The sequence below is a fragment of the Erinaceus europaeus genome, chromosome 16 (assembly GCF_950295315.1).
Source record: "Erinaceus europaeus chromosome 16, mEriEur2.1, whole genome shotgun sequence".
Classification (NCBI taxonomy): Eukaryota; Metazoa; Chordata; class Mammalia; order Eulipotyphla; family Erinaceidae; genus Erinaceus; species Erinaceus europaeus.
Window position 1 is genome coordinate 1,229,317 of NC_080177.1, and position 24,848 is coordinate 1,254,164.

Genomic DNA, 24,848 nt, shown 5'->3' on the forward strand with positions numbered 1-24,848 from the left:
GGCCTCACATGTACTGGAGTGGTACCCTGCTTCTCTTTTCCCCCACCCTCATGAATAGATAATTCTTTTAAAACCAAAACAGACAGACAGACAGACAGACAAAAAACCACCACCATCACCACAAACTGCTGGTGTACATATCCCGGCCTAGAGAGTGATTTAATGGGTCTGGCATGTGTGCTAGGCATTGGGACGGCTTCTCAGGGGAGCCTTAACACACAGCAGGAGCTGTGAACCGTCATTCTGAATGCCTCCGAGCAGCTTGTAGAAGGCCTGCTGCCGGCTGCCCAGCAGCGGAGGGTCTGTGGGCGCCGCACCGTATCACTGGATGCAGTTCTCACTTGCTCTCTCTCTCTCCCTTGCGCTGCAGCTGTGTGGAGCTGATCATCGTGGAGCAGATGGCCAAGTACAAGGCTCGCCTCAAAGACATCAGCAGCCTGGAGTTTGCTGAGAGTAAAGCCAAGAGCAGGCTGTCCCTCATCCGCAGATCAATGGTGAGATTCGAGGGGTCACGGGGCAGGCTGGGAGCCTTCCTGGGACCGCAGGCGTGCGTGCGTGCGTGCGTGCGTGCGTGTGTTCAGACTGTCTCGGGTCCGGTACGTGAGCAGCCGCGGGGCCTGTGTGGATGCCCCGCCTCCCTCTTGCTCTCTTCGGGCAGAGCGGCTCAGCTGAATGTGCAGCACCCACAACACGAGGCTTTGGGCCAAACGCTGGCGCTCTAGTGATCTGGCCTGTTTTCTTTCCTGCCCTTCCTGTGAAAACTTAACCTGTCCTAACTTTTTTTCTCTACTTCCTCCCACCATCTATTTCCATCCTTAAGTTGGTTTTTTTTCTGGTGGCCCTGCTAGGACTCTTGAGATGTAGAGAATTTACTTGTCTGCAGGATTAGAATCCACGAGAGGGAGTTCCACCTGCCAGTGTGCAGTTACTAAGTAAGAGTTTTTAAGGCTTCTTATTGGACTTGGCGCAGAGCTCTCAGAAGAGGACTGTCCCTGCTTTGCCGTCACCGGCAGGGTCTTCCTCTGTCCTTGGTGGCTGGCGCAGAGACGTCTGGTCACCCCCAGCTTGCGGAGGGTCTGTGTCAGGAACCCTGCGCTGTCACGTGCCTGCTGCCCGTCTGCACTTCCCTCACTGCAGAACGCGCTCACTTGTGACACCCAGCAGCCCCTGAATGTGTGCGGTGGCAGGCGGCAGGCCTCCTGTCCTTAGGCCCGCGCCTCCTTCGCCTGTAGGCTTGGGTGAGCTGGGCAGCTGCCCCGTGTCTTGCTATCCTGCCCAGGCAGCCTGGCACAGAGCAGGGGCTCCGCCGGTGCAAACACGCGCAGGCCTTCAGCTCTTCCCAGCCGGTAAAGACAGGAAGCCTCATCACGGCAGACCAGCTGAGCCCGTTCCCCAGAACGTGAAAAAAGAAGCCGCGTGTGAGGCGGGCTGGTCCTGTGTGCCCTGTGGGGAGCTCACGTCCAGCGGCCCAGCGTGGCAGCCCCACCCGCGAGGGAAGCTGGAGGCCTGTGCTGCAGCCGCTTCTCGGAGCAGGTGCGCAAGCCGCACTCGCGCTGCCCGGCCCGCAGCTCATGAGGGTGACGCTTCTCTTTACAGGGGCGGTTCTAATGTGCCTTCTAACCTGCTTTCCTTTTCATGCCCTTCCTCACCCAGAAGCCTGTCCTCATTGCAGTTAGATTCATGAGCATTGCCCGCAGCTCAGTCCCGGTAGGTATCACTGTCACCCCGTCTCGCCACGGCCATGCTTGTCTCTCACCCGTCCGGGAGGTGTTCTGCCCTGTCATCGCCCATGCCTGTCCACCCTCCATGTGTAGCCCCGGCTCGGAACCAGACTCCACCTGCTTTTCCCTTCTTTCTCCTCGCACATCTCTCCTCTTTGCCTGCGGGCCTCTGTGTGGGGCCTTCTCTGCTGTGTCACTGAGAGGTGCACACCGAAGGCCAGGCCGTGAGCTGTCAGACGGTTTCCGGTTTCCCAGTCTCCTCCGCTAGGAATGCTTGTTTTCCCAGTGCTGTCTATCTGTGGCCTAGATGGTGTCCTCCAGACCCAGGAGTCTGACTCATGTCTGCTTAGCCTTCTTCAGACAGGAAAGCAGACAGCGGTGAGGAAAGTGACAGACAGACCTGGCCCTAAAGTCACATTCATACCAGGGTTTCACTGGAGAGGTGAAAACCAAGGCTCTCTCATGTGGATACTCATTTCCAAGACTTACTTTTCCTCTCTCTCCCTTCCTCCCCCCCACCCCCCTTGTTTTTTATTCCCAGAGCACTGCTCAGCTCTGGTGGTGTGGGGATTGAACCTGGGACCTTGGAGCCTCAGGCATGAGAGTCTGTTTGTAGAACCATTATGCTATTTCCCCTACCCCACCCCCCTTTTTAAATTAGCCACCAGGGTTATCATTGGGGCTTGGTGCTGCCACACGAATCCACCGCTCCCAGAAGCCATGTTTTTCTTTATTTTTTAAATCAATTTTTTATAAGACAGAGAGGATTTGAGAGGGGCAAGGGAGATAGGGAGGGTGAGAGAAAGATAGATAGATACCCGCAGACCTGCTTCACCACTGCTGAACCTTTCTCCTCATGTAGGAAATGGCAGTCTGCCTTTCTTTTGGATGACTTCAAACTTTGATTCTTGCCTTGTAGCTTTAGACAGGGAGAGTTCTTTTCTCCCCATGTGAGTAGGCTGCTCCTCTTCGTTAACTCTGTGCTAGACCTAGAGTCCAAAACACCTTCTTCCTTCCCCGAGCATTTCAGAGTCACACTGCGAGAAGCGGTACAGCCTCGGAGGGAGAGCTGGTGCCTCGGCAATTCCTGAGAGGAGACTGGTGCCGAGCGCTTACGGCTCCGTGCATCTGGAAGAGGGAAAGGCCGGCCGGCCGGGCACTTAGTTGTCTCAGCTGTGGCTTGAGCCGCAGCCGTGGGGCTCAAGCTGCTATCACACAAGCATCCAGCCTCGGAGCAGCCTTGAGGCACTTACAGTGCGGTCGTCTCCACATACTTGGCGTTCAGTGGGGCCTGTGGGACTGAACCGAGCAGAGAGAACAGTGAGGGGGCCGGGCGCTGGCTCACCGGCTTAAGCACACGAAGCGCAGGACCCGCGGGTCTCGGTTTGAGCCCCTGGCTCTCCCCTGTGGGCGGGGGGGGGGGGGGGGGGGCTTACCTCCGAAGCAGTGAAGCAGGTCTGCAGGTTCCTCTCTTTCTCTTTCTCTCTCCCTATACATCTCCCCTCCTCTCTCACTTTCTCTCTGTCCTGTCTGATATATCTGTGGCCACAGGAGCAGTGGGTTTGTAGAGCTGGTACCGAGCCCCAGTAATAACCCGGGAGGGAGGGAGGGAGAGAGAGAGAGTGGGGGGGAGGACAGTGAGATTTTAGAATCGTGGCTCTGGTAGACTGACAGTTGGTGGTCTTTATATCTTTGTAGCTGGGAAAGCTTCTGTCCCTTGGTGAAATGCAGCAGTGAGTTTTCTGCAAGGAGTTGGGGGAAGCGCTTATGAAAGGCGGTGTGCAGAGTCGCTGAGCTGAGTGCTGAGAGGTGGTGTGCAGAGTCGCTGAGCTGGGTGCTGAGTGGTGAGGACTAATCCGCCACTTGAGCCAAGGACGAGGTTGAGACAATTGCAGAGGGGGTGGGGGCACGACACAGCTGTCTGCATGTGGCCGGCCTGCTAGAGCTGGGCCATGTCTGCACGTGGGTGAGGACCCCATGTGCAGCACTGGAGTTTAGATGTTCTGCTCTGCTGCCCTTGGGAGCCTTGGAAAGGCTTTAAAGAAGGAAGCCAGCACACAGAGGTCTTTGAGAAGAGGAACGAACTAGAGTGGGGGCTGGCACCAGGCTTTGTAGCAGGCTCTGGGTTAGCATCTGAGATGGCACCAGGCTTTGTAGCAGGCTCGGGGCTGGCACCAGGCTTTGTAGCAGGCTCTGGACTGCCACCAGGCTTTGTAGCAGGCTCTGGACTGGCACCAGGCTTTGTAGCAGGCTCTGGACTGGCACCAGGCAATGTAGCAGGCTCTGGGGTGGCATCTGGGCTGGCACCAGGCTTTGTAGCAGGCTCTTGACTGGCACCAGGCATTGTAGCAGGCTCGGAACTGGCACCAGGCTTTGTAGCAGGCTCTGAGCTGGCACCAGGCATTGTAGCAGGCTCGGGACTGGCACCAGGCATTGTATTAGGCTCTGGGTTGGCACCAGGCATTGTAGCAGGCTCGGGACTGGCACCAGGCTTTGTAGCAGGCTCTGGGTTGACACCAGGCATTGTAGCAGGCTCTGCACTGCACTAGGCATTGTAGCAGGCTCTGGGCTGGCATCTGGGCTGGCTCCAGGCATTGTAGCAGGCTCTGGGTTGGCACCAGGCATTGTAGCAGGCCCTGGGCTGGCACCAGGCTTTGTAACAGGCTCAGGACTGGCATCTGGACTGGCACCAGGCATTGTAGCAGGCCCTGGGCTGGCACCAGGCATTGTAGCAGGCTCTGGGCTGGCATCTGGGCTGGCACCAGGCATTATAGCAGGCTCTGGACTGGCACCAGGCATTGTAGCAGGCTCCGATCTGGCACCAGGCATTGTAGCAGGCTCTGGGCTGGCACCAGGCATTGTAGCAGGCTCAGGACTGGCACCAGGCATTTTAGCAGGCTCTGGACTGGCACCAGGCATTGTAGCAGGCTCTGGACTGGCACCAGGATTGTAGCATGCTCTGGGTTGGCACCAGGCATTGTAGTAGGGTCTGGATTGGCACCAGGCTTTGTAGCAGGCTCTGGGCTGGCACCAGGCATTGTAGCAGGTACTGGACTGGCACGAAGCTTTGTAGTAGGCTCTTGACTGGCACCAGGCATTGTAGCAGGCTCGGGACTTGCACCAGGCATTGTAGCAGGCTCGGGACTGACACCAGGCATTGTAGCAGGCTCTGCACTTGCACGAAGCTTTGTAGTAGGCTCTTGACTGGCACCAGGCATTGTAGTAGGCTCGGGACTGGCACCAGGCATTTTAGCAGGCCCTGGGCTGGCACCAGGCATTGTAGCAGGGTCTGGACTGGCACAAGGCATTGTAGCAGGCCCTGGGCTGGCAAAAGGCTTTATATCAGGCTCTGGGCTGGCACCAGGCATTGTAGCAGGCTCTGGGGTGGCACCAGGCATTGTAGCGGGCTCTAGACTGGCACAAGGCATTGTAGCAGGCTCTGGGCTGGCACCAGGCATTGTAGCAGGCTCGGGACTAGAACCAGGCATTGTAGCAGGCTCTGGGCTGGCATCTGGGCTGGCACCATGCCTTGTAGCAGGCTCGGGACTGGCACCAGGCATTGTAGTAGCTCTGGACTGGCACCAGGCATTGTAGCAGGCCCTGGGATGGCATCTGAGCTGGCACCAGGCTTTGTAGCAGGCTCTGGGCTGGCATCTGGACTGGCACCAGGCATTGTAGCAGGCCCTGGGCTGGCACCAGGCATTTTAGCAGGCTCTGGGCTGGCACCAGGCATTGTAGCAGGCTTGGGCTGGCACCAGGCATTGTTGCAGGCACTGTGCTGGCATCTGAGCTGGCACCAGGCTTTGTAGCAGGCTCTGGGCTGGCATCTGGACTGGCCCCAGGCATTGTAGCAGGCTTGGGACTGGCACCAGGATTGTAGCAGGCTTTGGGCTGGCATCTGAGCTGGCACTAGGCTTTGTAGCAGGCTCTGGGCTGGCATCTGGACTGGCCCCGTTGTAGGCATTGTAGCAGGCTCTGGGGTGGCACCAGGCATTGTAGCAGGCTCTGGGCTGGCACCAGGCATTGTAGCAGGCTCTGGACTTGCACCAGGCTTTGTATTAGGCTATGGGCTGGCACCAGGCTTTGTATCAGGCTCTGGGTTGGCATCTGAGCTGGCACCAGGCTTTGTAGCAGGCTCTGGGCTGGCTTCTGGACTGGCACCAGGCATTGTAGCAGGCTCTTTGCTGGCACCAGGCATTGTAGCATGCTCGGGACTGGCACCAGGATTGTAGCAGGCTTTGGGCTGGCATCTGAGCTGGTACCAGGCTTTGTAGCAGGCTCTGGGCTGGCATCTGGACTGGCCCCAGGCATTGTAGCAGGCTCTGGGGTGGCACCAGGCATTGTAGCAGGCTCTGGGCTGGCACCAGGCATTGTAGCAGGCTCTGGACTGGCACCAGGCTTTGTATTAGGCTCTGGACTGGCACCAGGCTTTGTATTAGGCTCTGGGCTGGCACCAGGCTTTGTAGCAGGCTCTGGGCTGGCACCAGGCTTTGTAGCAGGCTCTGGGCTGGCACCAGGCATTGTAGCAGGCTCGTTACTGGCAGCAGGCATTGTAGCAGGCTCGGGACTGGCACACCATCTTTGTCATCACTAAGAAAGTAGCTGTCTCTCCCGGGCAGAGATGGAGCCGCTGGGAGCATGGTTTTCCTGAGGCTACCCCCCAGGTTAGGGTTTCAGACCAGGGTGCTCACGGCCAGCTGACCATGCTTTTCCTGTATCAGTGGCTTTTGTTATTTAACTACGCCGGGACTCCAAGCATAAACACTGAACACCAAACATTTATTTATTTATTGTGTAGAGACAGAGAAATCACTAGGGATGGTGAGAGAGAGAGAGAGAGTAAAGGAGTGACACCTGCAGCACTGTTTCACACTTAAGAAGTCTCCTCCTGCAAGCAGGGAGTGCGGGCCTTGTGTGCTGTGACCCAGGTCCTTGTGTGCTGTGACCCAGGGCCTTGTGTGCTGTGACCCAGGTCCTTGTGTGCTGTGACCCAGGGCCTTGTGTGCTGTGACCCAGGGCCTTGTGTGCTGTGACCCAGGGCCTTGTGTGCTGTGACACGCGCCTTCTGTTTCTCGCGGGGCCACCACCACTGCCCCCACATGGCGCACTATCAAATCTAGTACAGAATGGAGAATATAATTTGAAGTGAGATTTACTACCTGTAAAACTCGCACAAGATGTGATTCATGTCAGTTTTCACTACTGAATTTGGTGTCATGTGCTACACTTTGACTCTGAACATGGAGAAACTTCTCTCAGTATATCTGACTGAGTCAGGCAGTTAGAGGTGACATTGTGGGGTGCTGAGGGCTAGTTACCAGATTACTTCCATGTGTGCTTGACTCTGCCATCCACACGGAATCTGAGTGCCTGTGATGTCTTGACGGTTATGCCAGAAAGCCTGTCCTTTTGCAGTTGATGTTACAATAAAAGAATGAGGAAATGAATAAAAAGGAGAGAAAAAAATGTTATTTTCTAAAAATAGTGCCCACTTTGCCCTAGTTTTTCCAGACTTTTCCTGTTGCATTCTTAACAGTTGGCCATATTTTTCTGAAGTCTGGACCTCTCAGACTTCTTAAAGAACTTACCTGCATGTCTGGCTTGTCTGCAGTCCTATCACAGATGGATCTGTGTGGTCAGGCTCTGCAGTAGACTGCGGTGAAGGGAGCCAGAGTGCGTCCTTTCAGTGTTAAGTGCTGATTATTGAGGCCCAGGGCCGTGTACAAGTGGCAACTCTAAGGGCTCTGCAGGCAGCTGTCCGGATGTGGCCACCTGTCTGGTGGAGAGGCCCGGCGAGCTCTTTCCAGGGGCGCGTGGTGTCTGGGGCTGCTCACGCCCAGGTGACGTGCGTAGGGAGAATCATACTCAGAGAAGAACACAGAAGCATTCTTACGCTACTGCCAGTGACCAGTAGGCTCGGGGGGATGTTTTCTCTTTCACTTTTAATTTGTAATTTGCAGGGGTGATCAGTGTGGCACGCCTGCTTGAGTGCACACGTTACTATGTCCATGGACCTGCGTTCAAGCCCCCGGTCCCCACCTGCAGGGGAACTCGGCAAGTGGGGCTGCGGTGCTGCAGGTGTCTCTCTGACTCTCCCCTCAAGCTCCGTTATCTCAATTTCTCTGTCTCCTATCCAGAGAATTGTAGTTGGCCCAGAACGTTGTATTTGTTTTGGGTGTAGGGTAGCTGTCAGGAGCACACGCTGCCTCGCACCACTGCCCTGGACCCAGCGGCTCCATCAGCACGCGCGGCTTTGCTCTCTTGTATGAGGACCTGCCGTGTAATCTTGGGTATCGCCGCAGCCAGAAGACCCTGATCTGTCTCTCTCTTCACAGGAGCCATCCTGGCACCTCCGAGTCACTACATAGAGATGGCCCTGCAGTCAGCAGGTGGGGCCAGTGCGGGGGGGGGGGGGGTCAGGCACAGGAGTCTTGTCTTCCTCCCTCCTCCCTCCTCCCTCCTCCCTCCTCCCTCCTCCCTCCGGGTGCATTTGTCAAGGGAGCGTCCCCATGTAGACCAGCAGGAGGCTGCGTGGTGCCTGTGTCCCCAGGTCAGAACAAATAGGACATAGCCAGCAGCTCCAGGAATGCTGGTGTCTCTCCAGTCTCCACCCTTTTCTCCCTCAAGCGGGGAGCAGTAGCTAGAGTTTGAGGTGAGCCACTTGCACTGTTTTCCACATTGACTCAGGACAGGAGTGTGTTCCCTCAGTGACTGCGTCTGTTTTCCGTCTTGGACTTTACACCGGTGGACTTGCTGGCAGGTGTCATTTCAAGCCGACTGTAGCGTTCGACCTGTGGAACACTCGCCCACACTGTCGCCTTGAGTCCTGGCTCCTTTATTTCTGCACAGACGTCCGGCGTCTGTGCGCACCGTCCTCTGTCCATCCTACGGTGGTTGGCGGACATTTGGCTTGTGCTTTGGGTTTATAGGTATTGCTGGTGAACGCTCAGGGAGTTTTTTAGGGGTACGTGTCTTCTGGGGTCACCTAGGAGCCACAGGATACAGAGTGTGGAGGGCAACACTTCCCCCCAAGTGGTCACAGCATGTGGACTTGCCTTCTTAGTCCTGAGCTTGCCAGATTCCTCAAGAAACAAGTCATTCTAGTAGGCTTCTTTTCTTGACTTTGATCTGTGTTCTTCTGTTGTGACTTTAATGTGCTTGGCTGCCTTTTCAAAAGCACACAGGCCATGTGTGTATTGTCTTCTGTGAGGGGTGTCTTCAGGGGTTTTCTGTGTCTAGTCGGCTTGCCTGCGTTTCTCTCACACTGCCTAAGAGTTCTCGTGAATTCTGGAGACAAACCCTTTATTGGTTAGTTATGTTACAAATGGCTTGTGTTTTGATAAACCATCACCTGGTCCCTCTTTTTATTTTTTCATCAGTCTGGCCAAGCTCTTAAGTATTTGAATAGTATTTTCAGAGACCCAAGTTTTAGCATTGATTTGCTTTTGCCCTCCTAGTGTTCAGTCAGATTTTTTTTTTTTCTAAGATAGAGACAAGAAGACAGGCAGAGAGAATGAGCGAGAGGGCCCATACTTCCCACCAGTTTCCTCAGTGTGGCGCAGTCGGGCTCAGACCTGGTCCAGGTGAGCTGTCTGGCCACCTCCTCGTCAGTCTTACCTTTCTTTTTCTCTCCTTGGGTTCTTTATCTTGTTTTTTGTTTGTTTGTTTTGTTTTGTTTTGTTTTTTATGAGGCTTCATGAATTTCTTCGCATGTTTTCTCTGGCGTACACACAGAAGGCCATCACATTATGTGAGACAAGCCAAAAAAAGAAGGGCAGGTCCCAGGCAGTGCCACTTCCAGGCAGAGTTTAAGAAGCAAAGACAGCAAGAGCAAAGAGACCCACAGACTGGTGATGTGCAGAGCACAGGACCCTGCGCACGGGCCAGGCAGAGGGGACTCTGAGACCCGGTGCGGGACAATGGGCAAGGGCCCGAGGCTGAGCGTCCTGCAGACAGACAGACAGACACCTGCCACTCACGGGGAGAGCAGAGGCTGCTGCCAGGAGCGGGAAGCAGGAGGCGCTGTGGCAGGCGGGGTGAAGCTGCCGCAGCTAGCTATCTTGAGCTTTGCTACTTCTAGATCTGTGTCCAAGTCCCTGAACTGATAAGGACCTTCAGCTTTCTTTTTAGAAGTGTTGATCAGATAGGTCTTCCAGGTTATTGAAGTGTCAGCTAGAGTGTCCCAGTGCTCGCTGAGCCTCAGGCTTCCCCACATCTGTGGCTGTCACTGTCCGCGTCCTGCGTGGGGACCCTCGATCCCTCGGCCGACTGAGCTGGCCGTGGATGCAGCTGTCTTGTCTGTGCTTGGATGTGGCTTTGTCTCTGAGTATTCCATCAAATTTGACTTTAAATCTTCTGAAACCATTCCGTTTTTTTTTTTTTTTTTTTCTTACTCAAGCTGTTCCACAAAAATTTCTGTGTTAGATGTGCCTGGAGTCACACACTTAGAAGCACTGTAGGGTACTGAGGATGATGTCTCACTCAGAAACCACGCTTCTGGTCTCACTAGTGATGCAGTATTGATCTACAAGCTGTGAGACACGGGCAGACCCCACCTGTTCCCACCGCCAGAGTTCCGTGTCCCCATGCCCTCTGGTGACACTGCAGTGCTTCTCCCAAGCTCACAGGCAGGGGCTGACTCTTCATTTCTGTGCCTGTCTGTATCTGTATGTAAGTTTGGGGGCATCCAGCCTTCAGAATGTGGACTTGTAGCTGCTAGAAGGCCTTGCGGCCACAGGTGGCACTTTCTGCCCGGACGCTGCCCATGCCTCCCGCTGCAGGCTGCGTCTGCCCTCCGGCCAGCCTTTGCCGAACGACGCTCGTTCTGTGTGTGTCCCTCGTAAGCTTCTCTCTTTCCGCTGCTGCTCTTTGTTCTTCACCTTTCCCTCTGCTCACTCGACTACTTTCTGAACTCCTTTCCCTCTTGCTCTGGTCTAGAAGGTTTGAACCCTTCTACTCCCTTTCCAGCCATTAGCTATCACAAGAGGCCCGCGCGCGCTCTCAGAGAGTCAGCTGAAGGTTGTCTGCCATGCTGAGGTCTGGACATGTGCCGTGTGGCGACCCCTGCATTTTAGATTGGGGGATGAGATGCACACACCTCAGTACTGCCCCCCTTCCCTGGTGCGTGCACCCGTGTGGAGCCTCGGCACTGAGGAATGCGCTTTGGCTGTCTTTCCCCACACGGTAAGGGTCTCGCCTCCGCTGTTGTGTGGCCTGGTTGCTGTCGGTGTTGGCTACGCAGCATCACGCTCACATGCCCGGGCACTTTCACTTTCACTTCTCCCACTTTCTGGCCCCTATGAGTGTCTGCCTCAGTGAGGCCTGCTGCCGGTGGCTCTCCAGTTCATCTGGAAAGGTCTTTCAGCCTCATTCTTGGAAGGTGGGCTCTGCTATGTGAGCACCTCCAGCCGGCACCCACTTGGAAAGCACCGCGCAGCTCAGTGGACGCCTGTGAGGAACCAGGTGCCCGACCAGTGCCATGCCAGGAGGAGGTGTGGGCTGGCCTAGCCGCGCCCGCTGGTCAGCAGGTGACATTCTCACCATGTCTCCTTGCTCCCCTCCTTTTACGGGCAGTTCCCAGGGAAAGGGTCCCCCTCGTCTCAGTTTTCCCTTCGCCCTGACTCCCAGCCCGCTCACCCATTGTCTCTGTGCCCCTCGGAGTCACTGAGGATTTCTCCTTCCTCTGCTGTTTACTGGGCTTCATTTACGTTGTCTTGTCTCCTTTTGTGCTTGACTATCTTTGGTTGTGAGGGGCGTAGTACCTGACGTCACCTGCAGAGATGTCTGGAGACCCCAAGAGGATGTCTGCTCTGCAGTGTCGGTTTGCCTGCCAGGCCCTCAGACACTAGCACCCCAAGTGCCTTCGGCTCTGGGGTTTCCTGGAGCGTTGAGATGAGCCCACGACCGGCTGCCGCCTCTGCCTGCGCTTAGGTCCGGGTGACGGTGTCGGGCCAGGGGTCATGACGTCCTGCGCCGGGGCGTGGGAAGAGAAGCCGTCTCTGTGCTGTCCTGCAGAAGGCAGCGTGTGGGTGCTGTGACCTGGCGGGCAGGCCAGACCAGGCGCTTGGACCCTGGTTTCTCCCCTGCGCTGGCCCGTCAGATTCCCAGACGCCTCTGCGTGCCTCCAGTGCCAGCTTCCTGGTGCCTCTGAGTAGCCCAGAGCTCCTCCGTGGGCAGTCTGCTGGGAAATGCCCAGAATCTGCCGTGACAGGGCGGACAGCGGGCTTAGCGCAGCGAGAGAGCGTCCCTCCTGAGCTGGCGGGAGCAGGGAGTCTGGCAGTCTGTCGCCTTCCTGCTTGAAGTGCTAGAGCGGCGTTCTCCCCGGAGCCTCTCGGTGCTGACGGGAGCATTCTGTCTGCCCCACTCGGCATGGCACCCGTGCCAGCAAGCGCGGCCGAGTGCGTGCGAGGCCAGGTTGCTGTCCCCACCTCCTCTAGTTTAAACCTGACCGCAGGGCTCTGCGTGGCTGCTGAGTCTGGAGAGACGGGGTTAGATCACAGCGCCTCTGCAGCCCCGGGGCCTCCACCTCCCGGGCTGAGCGTGTCCCGTGACCGTGCCCCGCCCACTCCTGCCTGCCAAGGGGGCGCCGGGGGGGCGTGGCGGGCCTCCCGACACTGCTTCCCTTGCAGGGGAAGGGGCGTCTCCGTCGAGGGGCCCACCCGAGCCCATCCTCTCCTGGCGCAGCCCGCCTGCCCTCCATGTCTGACGTTCCTGAGGATACCTTGCCTGGCGAGGCGGCTGCAGAGCCTGACGTGACGGAGCAGCAGCAGGCGGCCATGCGGCAGGAGGAGAGAGTCCTGGCGGAGCAGATCGAACATCTCCAGAAAGAGAAGTGAGTGTGCTCCCCCTTGGGATGCCCGCCGGGCGTGACATGGGGCAGTGGCACCCAGGGTGTCACCCAGCTCTCTGGAGGCCCGTGGCCACCACAGCTGTGGTCGGTCTTCCGGATCCCTCCTCAAGGACAGGTCTGCCTTAAAAGGAGGCATGGGGCCCCCAAGAAGCCTTCTTCAGAGCAGCTGCGGCCCCTCTCCCCGCCCGCCCCGTGACGCGTCTGTCCTCACCAGACACCGGTGGGCTTCTTGCTTGTGTGTTGCAGGGAGGAGCTGACGTTTGAGATGCTGGTGCTGGAACCCAGAGCCTCTGACGACGAGACCCTGGAGTCTGAGGCCTCCATCGGGACGGCTGACAGCTCTGAGAACCTGAACGTCGAGCACGAAGGCACCGTGTTGGAGAAGTCGGGTGAGTGGGCACCTGAGAGCAGACTGCAGAGGCCGGGGGAGGCCTTCAGGGGGCGGGCAGGGTGCTGTGAGGAAGGTCTCTTCTGAGGGAGGCGACGCACGCCTGGTCTGGCTCAGGAGACACAGCTCACTCCATGCCTGGTGGTAGGTTAGGAAAGGGACAGTGACGGGCTCACCATGGAGTAGTCTGTGTGGAGACAGAGGACAGTGACAGGGGCTCTCCATGGAGTGGTCTGTGTGGAGACAGAGGACAGTGACGGGGGCTCTCCATGGAGTGGTCTGTGTGGAGACAGAGGACAGTGACGGGGGCTCGCCATGGAGTGCTCTGGGTGGAGACAGAGGACAGAGACGGGGGCTCGTCATGGAGTGCTCTGTGTGGAGACAGAGGACAGTGACGGGGGCTCTCCATGGAGTGGTCTGTGTGGAGACAGAGGACAGAGACGGGGGCTCTCCATGGAGTGGTCTGTGTGGAGACAGAGGACAGTGACGGGGGCTCGCCATGGAGTGGTCTGTGTGGAGACAGAGGACAGAGACGGGGGCTCTCCATGGAGTGGTCTGTGTGGAGACAGAGGACAGTGACGGGGGCTCTCCATGGAGTGGTCTGTGTGGAGACAGAGGACAGTGACGGGGGCTCGTCATGGAGTGGTCTGTGTGGAGACAGAGGACAGTGACGGGGGCTCTCCATGGAGTGGTCTGTGTGGAGACAGAGGACAGTGACGGGGGCTCTCCATGGAGTGGTCTGTGTGGAGACAGAGGACAGTGACGGGGGCTCTCCATGGAGTGGTCTGTGTGGAGACAGAGGACAGTGACAGGGGCTCTCCATGGAGTGGTCTGTGTGGAGACAGAGGACAGTGACGGGGGCTCGTCATGGAGTGGTCTGTGTGGAGACAGAGGACAGTGACGGGGGCTCGTCATGGAGTGGTCTGTGTGGAGACAGAGGACAGTGACAGGGGCTCTCCATGGAGTGGTCTGTGTGGAGACAGAGGACAGTGACGGGGGCTCTCCATGGAGTGGTCTGTGTGGAGACAGAGGACAGTGACAGGGGCTCGTCATGGAGTGCTCTGTGTGGAGACAGAGGACAGTGACGGGGGCTCGTCATGGAGTGGTCTGTGTGGAGACAGAGGACAGTGACGGGGGCTCGCCATGGAGTGGTCTGTGTGGAGACAGAGGACAGTGACAGGGGCTCTCCATGGAGTGGTCTGTGTGGAGACAGAGGACAGTGACAGGGGCTCGCGGTGGGGTGGTTCATGGAGACAGAGGGTAAGCTCTTCTCCTGCTCCTCCTGTTTAATAGTGCGGTTTTGTCTGGAAGGAACTGTCACAGCTTTGTTCTCTTTCTTTGCAGTGGAGAGAAGCTTAGCGCCCCATCGCGTCCTCAGGGTAGGTGGCAAGTTGGAACCTTCCGGCAGGTCGCAGAAGCACCTGAGTAGGCCGCCGGACTCTGTGGACTCAGGGGGCTCTGCAGCGTTTTCCTTCTGTCCGTCCAACAGTGCGTCTTCTCACGGGATCAGGAAGCGATTTCAGATTCATTCTAAATCCCCCTTTTACCGAGCGGCCTCGGCCGAGGCCCCTGGTGGGGAAGGGCCGCTGGGCCAGACCGGGTGCCTGGAAGAGAGACCTCAGTTCATCAGCAGAGGAACCTTTAACCCCGAGAGGGGCAAACAAAAGTTAAAGAGTGTGATACACTCTCCCCAGAAGACCAAAGAGACCCCTGAGGGGACAGTTGTGTCTGCTCGCAGGAAGCCGGTGGACCCAGACCACAGCTCCTCCCCACAGCTAGCTGTCTTCAGCAATAATGAGTTTATGGTCTGAACCCACGGAGGTGTGTCCCTGGGGCCACAGAGTGGCGTCCGTCACATCCCCGGGCCTCTTGTCTCCTCGTCCACGGCCGTCCATCCTGAACGTGGCCCTGCCTTTTGCCCAGGCATGCAGCTCCTGCCCGTGCACCCACTCCTGGGCGTCCTGCGGAGGTGGCCAGGCCGTGCCTTGGCTGCTGTCTGGCGAGAGGTCTCGGGACCCCGGCCTGGGTCAGCTGTGGGAGTCTCTGCCATTGCCCGGCCTCCATCTTTCTAGCCGCCCAGAGGTGGGCCTGCAGCGGGGGGGCAGGTAGGTTCAAGGTGGGCTCGAGGGGCCCGCTGGCTGCCAACCCTGAAGAGAACATACAGCAAAGAGGCCACACTTGTTGGGCGCGGAGCTGGGGTAAAGCACGGCTTCCCTCGAGGATTTATAAGCCGAGAGCCTCAGCCCTGTTTTAATTTAAGATGTTTGCAGAACACTCCACGTTATATTCTGGGGGAGTAGAAGTCACCAGAGCTCGCCGCGGACACCAAGGGCGGCTGTCTTGTCCCGCTCTGCCGAGGGCATGAGGGTGCGGAGTGTCCGGTCACAGCCGGCCTCGCTCCCGGCCCACTCTGCCTGGCGTCCGCCATCCACACCCTGCTGCGAGCTTCAGAGGCCTCCTGTCGGCTGCTGGCGATCTGAGGTCTGGCCGTGTCCGTCCGGTCTAACCGAAGGTCACAGAGGACCGTCCTCTGCTGGTGGGGCTCCGTGAGGAGCTCAGACACCGAGCCTCCGTCACTCCACAGCGGCCGCCCAGCACTGCACGAGTCTGGAAAGACACGGGGGCCGCCAGACATCTAGCTTCGCCCTCCAGCCATCAGTATTACATAGATGAAGAATGCAGGGTCTACTTGAAGCTATTTCTGTCAATGCTCTGCTTACTGCAGTCTACTGTAAATATATAGTGTGCATACTTCTCGGCCTCACGCTTCCCTCCTTCTGGAGACCTGCCCACAGATGAGGTGACGAGAGGAGGCGTCACACCACCCCTGCACCGAGTCAGTCGTGCTGTGAGCCTGTGGGCATCTGTGGGCTTAGGGACCCTTCTCTAATATTTATAACATATAGAAAATGAAACCAGATAAGTATGTGAAAATGTTTATTTTTAATGTTACTGAATGCCTCTTCTCCAGCTACCACGCACTGTACCCACCGGGGCGGCCAGGCTCTGCTCTGCACACTGCTCTGACTGAAATTGTAGAGGTGGGCCCCAGCGCCACTCAGCACTGAACCTCACCCAGGCGCCACACGGCTCTCCTGAGAGTCCAGGGCCCTTGGCGAGTGGACACGTGCTGGATCCGTCCCGCGAGCCCGGCCACCATGCTCACGCTGTCCTGAGGCTGCTCCACTCGGGCCCTTCACACCTGGTCCAGAGAGTGCGGGAGTGTGCCAGGCTGCCAGTGTTCCTGGGCGCTGCCCTCTGCACCCCTGAGAGCTGAGCCTCAGAGCCCGTCGGGGGCACACGCCTGGCCGCGCGCCCTTTCCGAGGAGTCTTGGTGGGGCCTCAGTCTCTGCTTTGATGCCCCCCGACCCAAGCTGGCGATTCAGACAAACTACTCACAAAGGTCACTTTACAGGAACTAGGTGATGGATGTCAAGAGACTTTATAATTTTTCTCAGGGACCTGAAACCTGAATTTGGAATATTAAAATAAAATATATTTGTTTTTCAGTTGCTAGATTTGTGGACTTCTCGTTATTTAACTAGTTGCCGGAGTGGAAGGTGGTGGGGAGGAGAGAGCCACACACCTGTGAGAGAGAACGGCTCTTGCTGTGACGGGAAGGGAGAGAAAGGCAGCCTCGACTCAGAAGGAGCTTCACGTGTGGCGTGGCTGTAGCCTCCTCTGGGGCTCTGCCCCATCACCTGTGTGTCCCGTGGCGTCTGCCAGTTTTCTTTGTTCTCAGAACTCCCTGCGGGGCGGAGCAGACAGCCCCTAGGGGGGAGCCCGCCCTGTTCGTCCCCAGCCCCAGCCCAGCCTGGGCTTCCTGCCTCTGACCTCCCAGGACCATGAGGCAGGCTGGTGCAGGCGGGACCCCCGAGGCAGATCCGGAGGCCTCGGGAACATCCTTCCCCCCTGACCTGCCGCAGCCCAGCCCGCGAGCCTTCTGCTCAGGCCCCTCGAGAGCAGACCCAGCAGCCGCCTTCCAAATCAGACAGACAGACTGGAGGTTCCGGCTAGGCTCTGCAGGACCCTCTCTGCCTGTGATCCTGTTCCTTATTCTTCACGAGCACTTTGGTGAGTTAGAAGAGAGTGCTCTCGGCATGTGTTCAAAGCTGAGCGTCCGGGGGTCCTGGGCTGAGACCCTGGTGTGGGTGAGCACTCTGCCACCCCAGAACATCAGCTTCTTTCCTCGGAGCCACTGCCGCGGGTGGGGTGGCCTGCCCTGCAGCCCTCACACGTCGTCCCGTTGTGAACCCTGCCTTGTATCCGCCAGCGGAGGGGTGTGGGCTGCAGACCAGTGTCATCTTAATGGATTTAAAACTATCTAATTCTTTGATCTTTATTTTTTTAAATTTATTTTGTAATATTTATTCCCTTTTGTTGCATTTGCTGTTTTATTGTTGTTGTTGATGTTGTTGTTGTTGGACAGGACAGAGAGAAATGGAGAGAGGAGGGGAAGACAGAGAGAGGGAGAGAAAGACAGACACCTGCAGACCTGCTTCACCGCCTGGGAAGCGACTCCCCTGCAGGTGGGGAGCCGGGATCCTCACGCAGTCCTTGCGCTGCCGCCCGACTCCCTGCAGTGTGAATTCTTAGCAGACCGCCGTGAAGGGCAGGGACGTGTGTCTAACAGCCGGTCTGCTCCCCACGGCCCTGACGCAGCCCACACGCACTGTCGTTCCCTTCAGTCTACTTCTTTCTTTCTTTTTCTGAGAGGTGCTGGCAGACCTCACCTGTGTGCAGAGCAGTACTGCCACTCAGAACGGCCCTGTGTGGTTGGTTCAATGAAGAGCCGGGCTTCCCACAGCGGCCGGGCGGCCTGCTCCTCACACCTCACCCCGCGCAGAGCCCCAAGGTCACAGGACCCCGCCGGACTGTTTGTGATTTTGTATTGCCTTTATTTATCGGGTAGAGACAGCCAGAAGTTGGGAGAGAGGGAGAGACCTGCAGCCCCGTTTCACCGCTCGTGAAGCTCCCCCCTGCAGGTGGGGCCCGGGGGTTCAAACCCGGGTCCTTACGGACGGTCCTGTGCGCTCAGCCAGGTGCCACCACCCGGCCCCCAGTCGCTGAAAGTGATCCCTCCACTTTGCACTCGGGGGGGTGGCACTGCCTCCCAGGCAGCCCCACTGCGCCCAGTGACCCTTACAGTCCCCAGTCTTGGAAACGGTCCGGCCACGTCGTCACGGTCGTCGCGATTCATTGCTGACAGTGGGGAGACCGCCTGTGGGCCCAACACACTGGAGCTCAGCCGGCAAGACCCCCCCCCCCCGCTTCTTATCTGAGCCCCAAATGCCGGTTCCCAGGGCCGTGCACCTGAGGGTGAGGCGCCGAGGCCGGGAGGGGGCCCCGTGCCCCTGGATGCCGTCCCGGGCTGTCCGTCCAGGCGGGGGCCCCCGGGCCGGCCCCTCAGCCCCTGAACATGTCGCACAGCAGCTTCTCCATGGGCGTGCTCCCCAGGGTCTCACGGAAGAAGAGCTGCTCCACACGGTCGGGGGGCAGCAGCCGCAGAGCCGAGAGCAGCAGCAGCAGCCGGCCAAACCTGCGCGGGCTCCGCTCAGCTCCCGGGAGGGCTGCCCGGGGAGGCGCTCGGGGTGTCTCCTCGCCTCGCCTCTCGGTGACCACCGAGGGACCCTTCACCCGGGGGCAGCTGGCGGCCCTCACCCACCACGAGGGCCCTGGTGCAGCGGCAGGGGGTGGGGGCCTGCCCGGAGTCTCCCCGGGATGTGCGGGGTGACCCCAGCAGCACCTCCCTGTCCACAGGGTGCTGGCCTTGACCCCGGGGCCTCACAGGCCTGAGCAGGACTCACCTCACAGGCTGCCCCGGGTGCTGGGCCTTGCTGTGCTGACAGAGCATCACCTGGGACTGGTCCTGCAAGGCCTCCACGTGCTCGGGGTCCCTCAGGCCCGGTGTTTCTGGGGGAGCGCCCGGTCAGCCCCCAGCCCCCAGCCCCCAGACAGGGTGCAGCCCCGGGAGCCCCCCTCCTCCCCACCTGGCCTGAAGAGCACCAGCGCCTTCATGCAGGCGAACTCCGTGGGGTCCACGGCCAGCGCGCGGAAGCGGGGCACCGTGTCTCGCAGGAGCCGGGCGTCTGCGCCCAGCCGGCCCGGGACACCCCCGGCCGCCCCCTCGTGCAGGCCCAGCAGGGCACAGCTGTCCAGGGGCAGCGCCCACTGGATGGCTCCCAGCAGGAAGAGCTCACTCCAGGCCTCCTCCAGCAGGATCACCTGGGGGCGGCACTGTGAGGCGGCCCGCGGCCTAGGGGCAGCCTGGGTGGAGCGGGGCTCTCCGGACCCCTTTGGGGGCCCCTCTTACCGGGTGTGGGGGGAGACTGGCCCGTGAGCGCCCTGGGGTGGGAGTGGGGGCGAGGGGCACGGCAAGGACCCGGCTGACCCGAGGCTGGGGGAGCCCGCCCCCCACGCCGCCCCTGCCCCCAGTCCGGGCGGTACCTGGTCCCGGAAGGGCAGTCCGGAGAAGACGGGCAGACTGCGTGCCCACCTGATGGCCCTGAAGAGCAGGCGGGCAGCCAGCTCCTGGGCACCGTCCAGGCCCCCGGGCACCGGGCGCGGGGAGGCAGGCCCCTCAGGGTCACTGCCGGTCACGTCAACGTTCTCGTCCGCTGTGTGTGGGGGGGTGACATCAGCTCCCGGCTGGGGTTGGGGGGGACCCACTGGTGTGCGTGGGGGCTCCACTCACCGTCCTCCGGCTCCAGCTTGGCGCTGGTTTCCGCGGTGATGAGGCCGGCCAGGAAGTGGTGGCCGGGGGGTGTGGGGGGCCCAGGGCCCGGTGGAGGGGGGCCCAAGGGGCTGGGCCGTGCCAGGGTGGGCAGGGGCACTGGGGACGCCAGCTCCATGTCTTCCCGCCGGACCTGGGCTGTGCTCCTGGGCTGGCGCTCGTTCTGTACAGCTGGGGTGGCGTGTCAGGACGCTCCCCGCCCCCTGCTCCTGGGGGGTCAGGACGCCCCCTGCCCACCCTGCCCCTGGGGGAGTCAGGATGCCCCCACCCCCTGCCCCTGGGGGGTCAGGACACCCCCCACTCCCTGCCCCTGGGGGAGTCAGGACGCCCCCCACCCACCCTGCCCCTGGGGGAGTCAGGATGCCCCCCACCCCCTGTCCCTGGGGGGTGAGGACGCCCCCCACCCCCTGCTCCTGGGGGATCAGGACGCCCCTCGCCCACCCTGTCCCTGGGAGGGTCAGGACACTCCCGCCACCTGCCACCCTGCCCCTGGGGGAGTCAGGACGCTCCCCCACCCCCTGCCCCTGGGGGGGTAAGGACGCCCCTCGCCCACCCTGCCCCTGGGGGGTCAGGACGTCCCTCGCCCACCCTGCCCCTGGGGGTTTCAAGACGCCCCCCACCCACCCCAGCTCCCCTGCTCACCGTCCTGGTTCATGCCCGCCTGTAGGCACTTCTTGAGCCGGCAGGCCTGGCACTGGTTCCTGTGGGCCTTGTCCACGGGGCACCTACCTGCCCCCACCTGGCACCTACAGCCAAGGGCAACTGGTGAGTGTCCCGCCCAGCCTGTGTCTGCCTTCACCGTCTTCCCCCAGTACCCCGGCCTCCCCAGAGCCGAGCCTGAGGTGCCCCTGACCCCACCATCCTCGACCCTCTCTCCCCTCCCCCGGCTGCCCACCTGTAGATGAGCCGCCTCCTCACACTCCTCTTGAAGAAGCCGCTGCAGCCGTTGCAGGCGTAGACGCCGTAGTGCTTCCCACTGCTGCTGTCCCCGCATACGCGGCACTGCAGGGGCGGCCCCACGCCTGTGGGGGGCAGGCTCAGCCCCCGCCCCCGCCCCGTTTGCTTCTCTGCCCCAGGGTTGCTGCGAATCCACCGCTCAGGGCGGCTTTTTCCCCCGTTTTACTGGATAGGACAGCGAACTTGAGAGGCGGAGACTGGGAGCCAGAAAGACAGACAGACACCTGCACACCTTGCTGCCCTGCAGGTGGGGAACAGCCCTTCCAGTGAGCACCTTGTGGCCGGCCCCCGGTGCACAGTCCTGCTCTCGAGACAGCCGCCTCCTGGCCCCCAGTCTTCAGCCCCCCCTCCCCGGACCCTGACCCAGCCCAGCCTGCTCAATGCATGTGTGGCAGAAGCAGCCCGGAACCCCCTGGCACCCCTCACGTCCTTGGCCCCCAGCCCCCAAAACCCTACCTGTGGAGTCCTCCCCCAGGCCCCACCGGCTTGGGGACTCCTTGTGGGAGGCCAGCACGGCCACGGGCCCGGCCGCAGACATGGCAGAGGCCAAGGGAGGGTGCTGGCACTGCTCCGGGCACCGGGCACCTGTCCTGCTCTGCGGTGCCCTGGGCTGCTTGGCCCACCTCGGCCTCCCCCTCTCCCTGTCTCCCTATCTCTCTCCTGCCTCTCTCTGCTTTGTTTCTTCGTCCTGTCTCTGTCCTGTCTCTCTGACCTGTATCTCCCTGTGTCTCTGTGCCCTGTCTCTGCCCTGTCTCTCTGTCCTGTCTCTCTACCCTGTGTCTCCCTGTGTCTCTGCGCCTTGTGTCTCTGTCCTGTCTCTCTGTCCTGTCTCTCTGACCTGTGTCTCCCTGTGTCTCTGCGCCCTGTGTCTCTGTCCTGGCTCTCTGTCCTGTGTCTCTACCCTGTGTCTCCCTGTGTCTCTGCGCCCTGTGTCTCTGTCCTGGCTCTCTGCCCTGTGTCTGTTCTGTATCTCTACCCTGTGTCTCCCTGTGTCTCTGCGCCCTGTCTCTCTGTCCTGTCTCTCTGCCCTGTGTCTGTTCTGTATCTCTACCCTGTGTCTCCCTGTGTCTCTGCGCCCTGTGTCTCTGTCCTGGCTCTCTGCCCTGTGTCTCTGTCCTGTCTCTCTGCCCTGTGTCTCCCTGTGTCTCTGTGCCCTGTGTCTCTGCCCTGTCTCTCTCTGTGCCCTGTCTCCGTCCTGTCTCTCTGCCCTGTGTCTCCCTGTGTCTGTCTGTGCCTGTCTCTGCTCCTTTGTTGCCTCCCGTCCTGTTTTGGTCTCTCTGCTCTGTCCCTTGTCCCTCCTCAGCCCCGTGTTCTGTCTCCTCCCGTCTCAGTCTCCCATCCCCTCTGTGTCCCACGGGACTCTGAGCTGCTCCACAGGGCGACCTGCTCTCTCTCTCTGAGCCTCTTAATCTTTACTGCCTCTGCAGGGGATCAGCCAGCCACACCCACAGCCCAAGGTGCCCCAGGGGAGCTGGTTGCATGGCCTGTCCTCTCTGCAGCGGATGACAAAGGTCCCGCTGAGTCCGGGCTCCCAGGGAGGTGTCACCAGCCGCTCCGCTCCGTGGGACATTTGTCTTTAGTATTAAGGCTGTTTAACTTAGGTTTCTCCTCTGTGTCTTGGAGCGGGGGAGCTGGCGCACAGGGGAGCCCAGGACTTGCGGCCATGTCACCCGTCTGCTCCCTGGCTTGCACGAGCCTGGAGATGCCCTTGCTAAGAAATTAGCCTTTTTTATTTTTATCTTATTTTCCCAGAGCCCTGCTCAGCTCTGGTAGATGCCGGTGCTGGGGATTGAACCTGGGGCCTTTGGTGTCTCAGGCATGAGAGCCCCTTTGCAGAACCACTGTGCTGTTTCCTCAGCCCAACAGTGGAGCCTCAAAGGCCCCCAGCCCCCCATGTCTCTGCCAACACCCCTGGGAACCGGCCATCCCCCAGCCACATGACAGAGGAAGACTCTACAGATCACGGAGGCGCTTGAGAAGCCCAGGTCTCCACAAGGCCCGTTCTCTTGGTTCGTGCCCGGCGGCACCCAGCATCCTCCAAGCTCTGCGTGTGGCGTGTGGGACTCCACAGACCCACAGCCAGCACTAAAAGGCGGCAAGTCATCAAGTCTCTGAGATGCCTGGACACCTCCCCCCCCCTGCCCTGGCTGGGAGCCCCGAGGTCTGGAGGGGCCCTGGACAGAGCCCTCTGGGTGGGGGGCCGGGCAGGAAGCTCCCGGAAGCCTGTGGGGGCGGGCACGAGGCCCGCGGGGTGACCCTCCGCATGACAGGACAGCAGTATTGGGGATCTTGCTCGCCTGGCTTGGCGGCTAATCTGCTTTCTGGCTCAGAGATCGAGGGAGGGGTCCTGCCCCTCCTCCCCCCAGGGAGGCAGGTCCTCCCTGCCCCTCCCCTCCATGACCCTTCCCACCCCTCCTGCCCCTCCTCCCCTTCCTGCCGGGGCCCCGGGACCCTCCAGCTCCCACCTCGGCGCCTCTCACGACAGACCCCCATCCCGTAAAAGATGCCAGGGGGCGGGGGGCGTGCCGGGGGCAGGCTGGGCAGGGCGGCCCGATCTGTGACCACCAGCTGCTGGACCAGACGCCAGGGATTATGAGCCCAAAGCCTCGAATCTGCTGACCAGGCCAGCAACCACCTTGTCGCCGAGACGGCGACTCCGGCCAGCGGCTTCCCTCCTGCCTCCCCCTGTGGGGTGGGGGGTGGCCCTGGCTGTGAAGCCCCCGCCACCACCCTCCGTCCCAGGGCCGGGCTGTTGGGGCCTTCTCAGACAGTGCTGAGTCTGTCCTCGGCCAGGAGCTGGGTGTCTGTGTGCGGGCACAAAGGCAGCTCTGCCCCATAACCCGACCCCACGTGTCTTGGCACTCGTGACCCAAGACCGGGGAGCCCCAGCACCCCTGGTTCTTTTTCCAGAACAGCACGGAAGGTTCCGGGCTGCAGGGGCTGCCACCAGCCTTGGTGTCTCCAGGTGACATTCAGAAGGGACACACGCCATCTTCCCAGCCCTCTAAAGTCCCGGAAGCACCGCCAGGTCTGAGGGTGGGGCAGCAGGCAGAGGGGCGGCCGTCTGTCCCGGTCATCCCTGGCTGCGGCCCCAGGAGGCTCCCCGTCCTCCTCTGCAGGTGATGGGGACAGTGGCCAGGCCTAGGTGACCATCCTCGAGCTCGGAGAGGCGGCCTCCTCCAGCCGCAGACACAAACCAGGGGCCTCTGCTTCCCTCCTGATGTGTGTGGGTGACGGTAGCCCCAGGAAAAACCAGAGCTCCTGCCTTCAAAAACAACCAGGACACACAGACACACAGAGACAGACACACAGATACACACAGAGGGGGCAGGCGGGGCACACCTGGCTGAGCTCACACACCACAGGGCACAAGGACGCGGGTTCAAGTCCCCAGTCCCCACCTGCAGGGGGACATCTTCACGAGTGGTGAGGCCGGGCTACAGGCGTCCGTCTCCTCCCTCGCTATCTCCCCCTCCCCTCTCAACTTCTTTGTCTCTATTCAATAACAAATAAATATTTTAAAAAACTAGGTACAGAGAGACATACAAACACACACACAGGCGAGAACAGGAAGCTAGAGTGCTCCAGCCTGCTGTCTCTGCATCTCTGATGTCTCTGCTATCTCTGAACCTCTGCTGTCTCTGCATCTCTGCTGTCTCTGAATCTCTGATGTCTGCTGCTGTCTCTGCATCTCTGCTGTCTCTGCATCTCTGCTGTCTCCCTTGGAGAGCTGCACAAGGTCCATGCATCTGACGTGCCCTGAACACAGCTTTGGGGGTCACTCGGCGGCCACTCAGACCGGGCTCTGCCAGTGGCCCTGGCTCCCTGTCCCACGTCAGCCGACGTGACGTGTCCAGTGCGTCTCTCCCGGGCCAGGCTGGTGCCCATTCTCCCTGTCCCCAGAATCATCCTCCGCCCACAGCCAGGTTCTGCAGCCAGAAGGAAGCCCCTTAGCCTAGAATATTCCCCCCTACCCCAGATGGAAATTCCCAGGGCGGCCGGCGTGAGTGGTAAGTGACCAGCTAACACCCTCCTAACTCAGGAAGCTGGACAGAGAGGAAATGGCGGCGGTGGGATGCTCATTTCCTGCCTTTCCTTGCAGAGCCAGACCTCAGCTGCATGGCATCAGAGGGGGGGGGGGGAGAGAGACACTGCAGGAGCTTCCCCCGGTGCTGCAGTGCTCTTATGTGGTGCAGGGGC

General features: G+C 60.0%; 2 protein-coding genes across 7 annotated transcripts in view; one reads left to right on the forward strand and one right to left on the reverse strand.

The window, feature by feature from the left end:
* The window catches only part of MYO9A (myosin IXA), a 159,504-nt gene extending 143,034 nt beyond the window's left edge, over positions 1 to 16,470 (forward strand). For 4 of the 6 annotated variants that reach the window (XM_060175603.1, XM_060175608.1, XM_060175606.1 and 1 more), the window contains 5 exons: positions 371 to 494; positions 1,654 to 1,707; positions 12,350 to 12,552; positions 12,817 to 12,959; positions 14,303 to 16,470. In XM_060175603.1, the coding sequence (XP_060031586.1) occupies positions 371 to 494; positions 1,654 to 1,707; positions 12,350 to 12,552; positions 12,817 to 12,959; positions 14,303 to 14,769 (991 nt within the window). In that variant the 3' untranslated portion in view covers positions 14,770 to 16,470. The remainder of the gene's footprint in view (positions 1 to 370; positions 495 to 1,653; positions 1,708 to 12,349; positions 12,553 to 12,816; positions 12,960 to 14,302) is intronic. The other 2 variants (XM_060175605.1, XM_060175609.1) reach the window with 1 other exon arrangement.
* Positions 16,471 to 18,364: 1,894 nt separating this feature from the next.
* On the reverse strand, positions 18,365 to 24,536 carry NR2E3 (nuclear receptor subfamily 2 group E member 3). Its single transcript, XM_007538514.2, has 10 exons — positions 24,483 to 24,536; positions 23,136 to 23,216; positions 21,105 to 21,213; positions 20,587 to 20,713; positions 20,334 to 20,437; positions 19,653 to 19,862; positions 19,406 to 19,575; positions 18,949 to 19,183; positions 18,766 to 18,871; positions 18,365 to 18,497 (listed from the first exon to the last, which is right to left on the reverse strand). Exons 1-10 carry the CDS (start codon positions 24,534 to 24,536, stop codon positions 18,365 to 18,367), a joined length of 1,329 nt encoding a protein of 442 aa, XP_007538576.2.
* Positions 24,537 to 24,848: the final 312 nt, after the last annotated feature.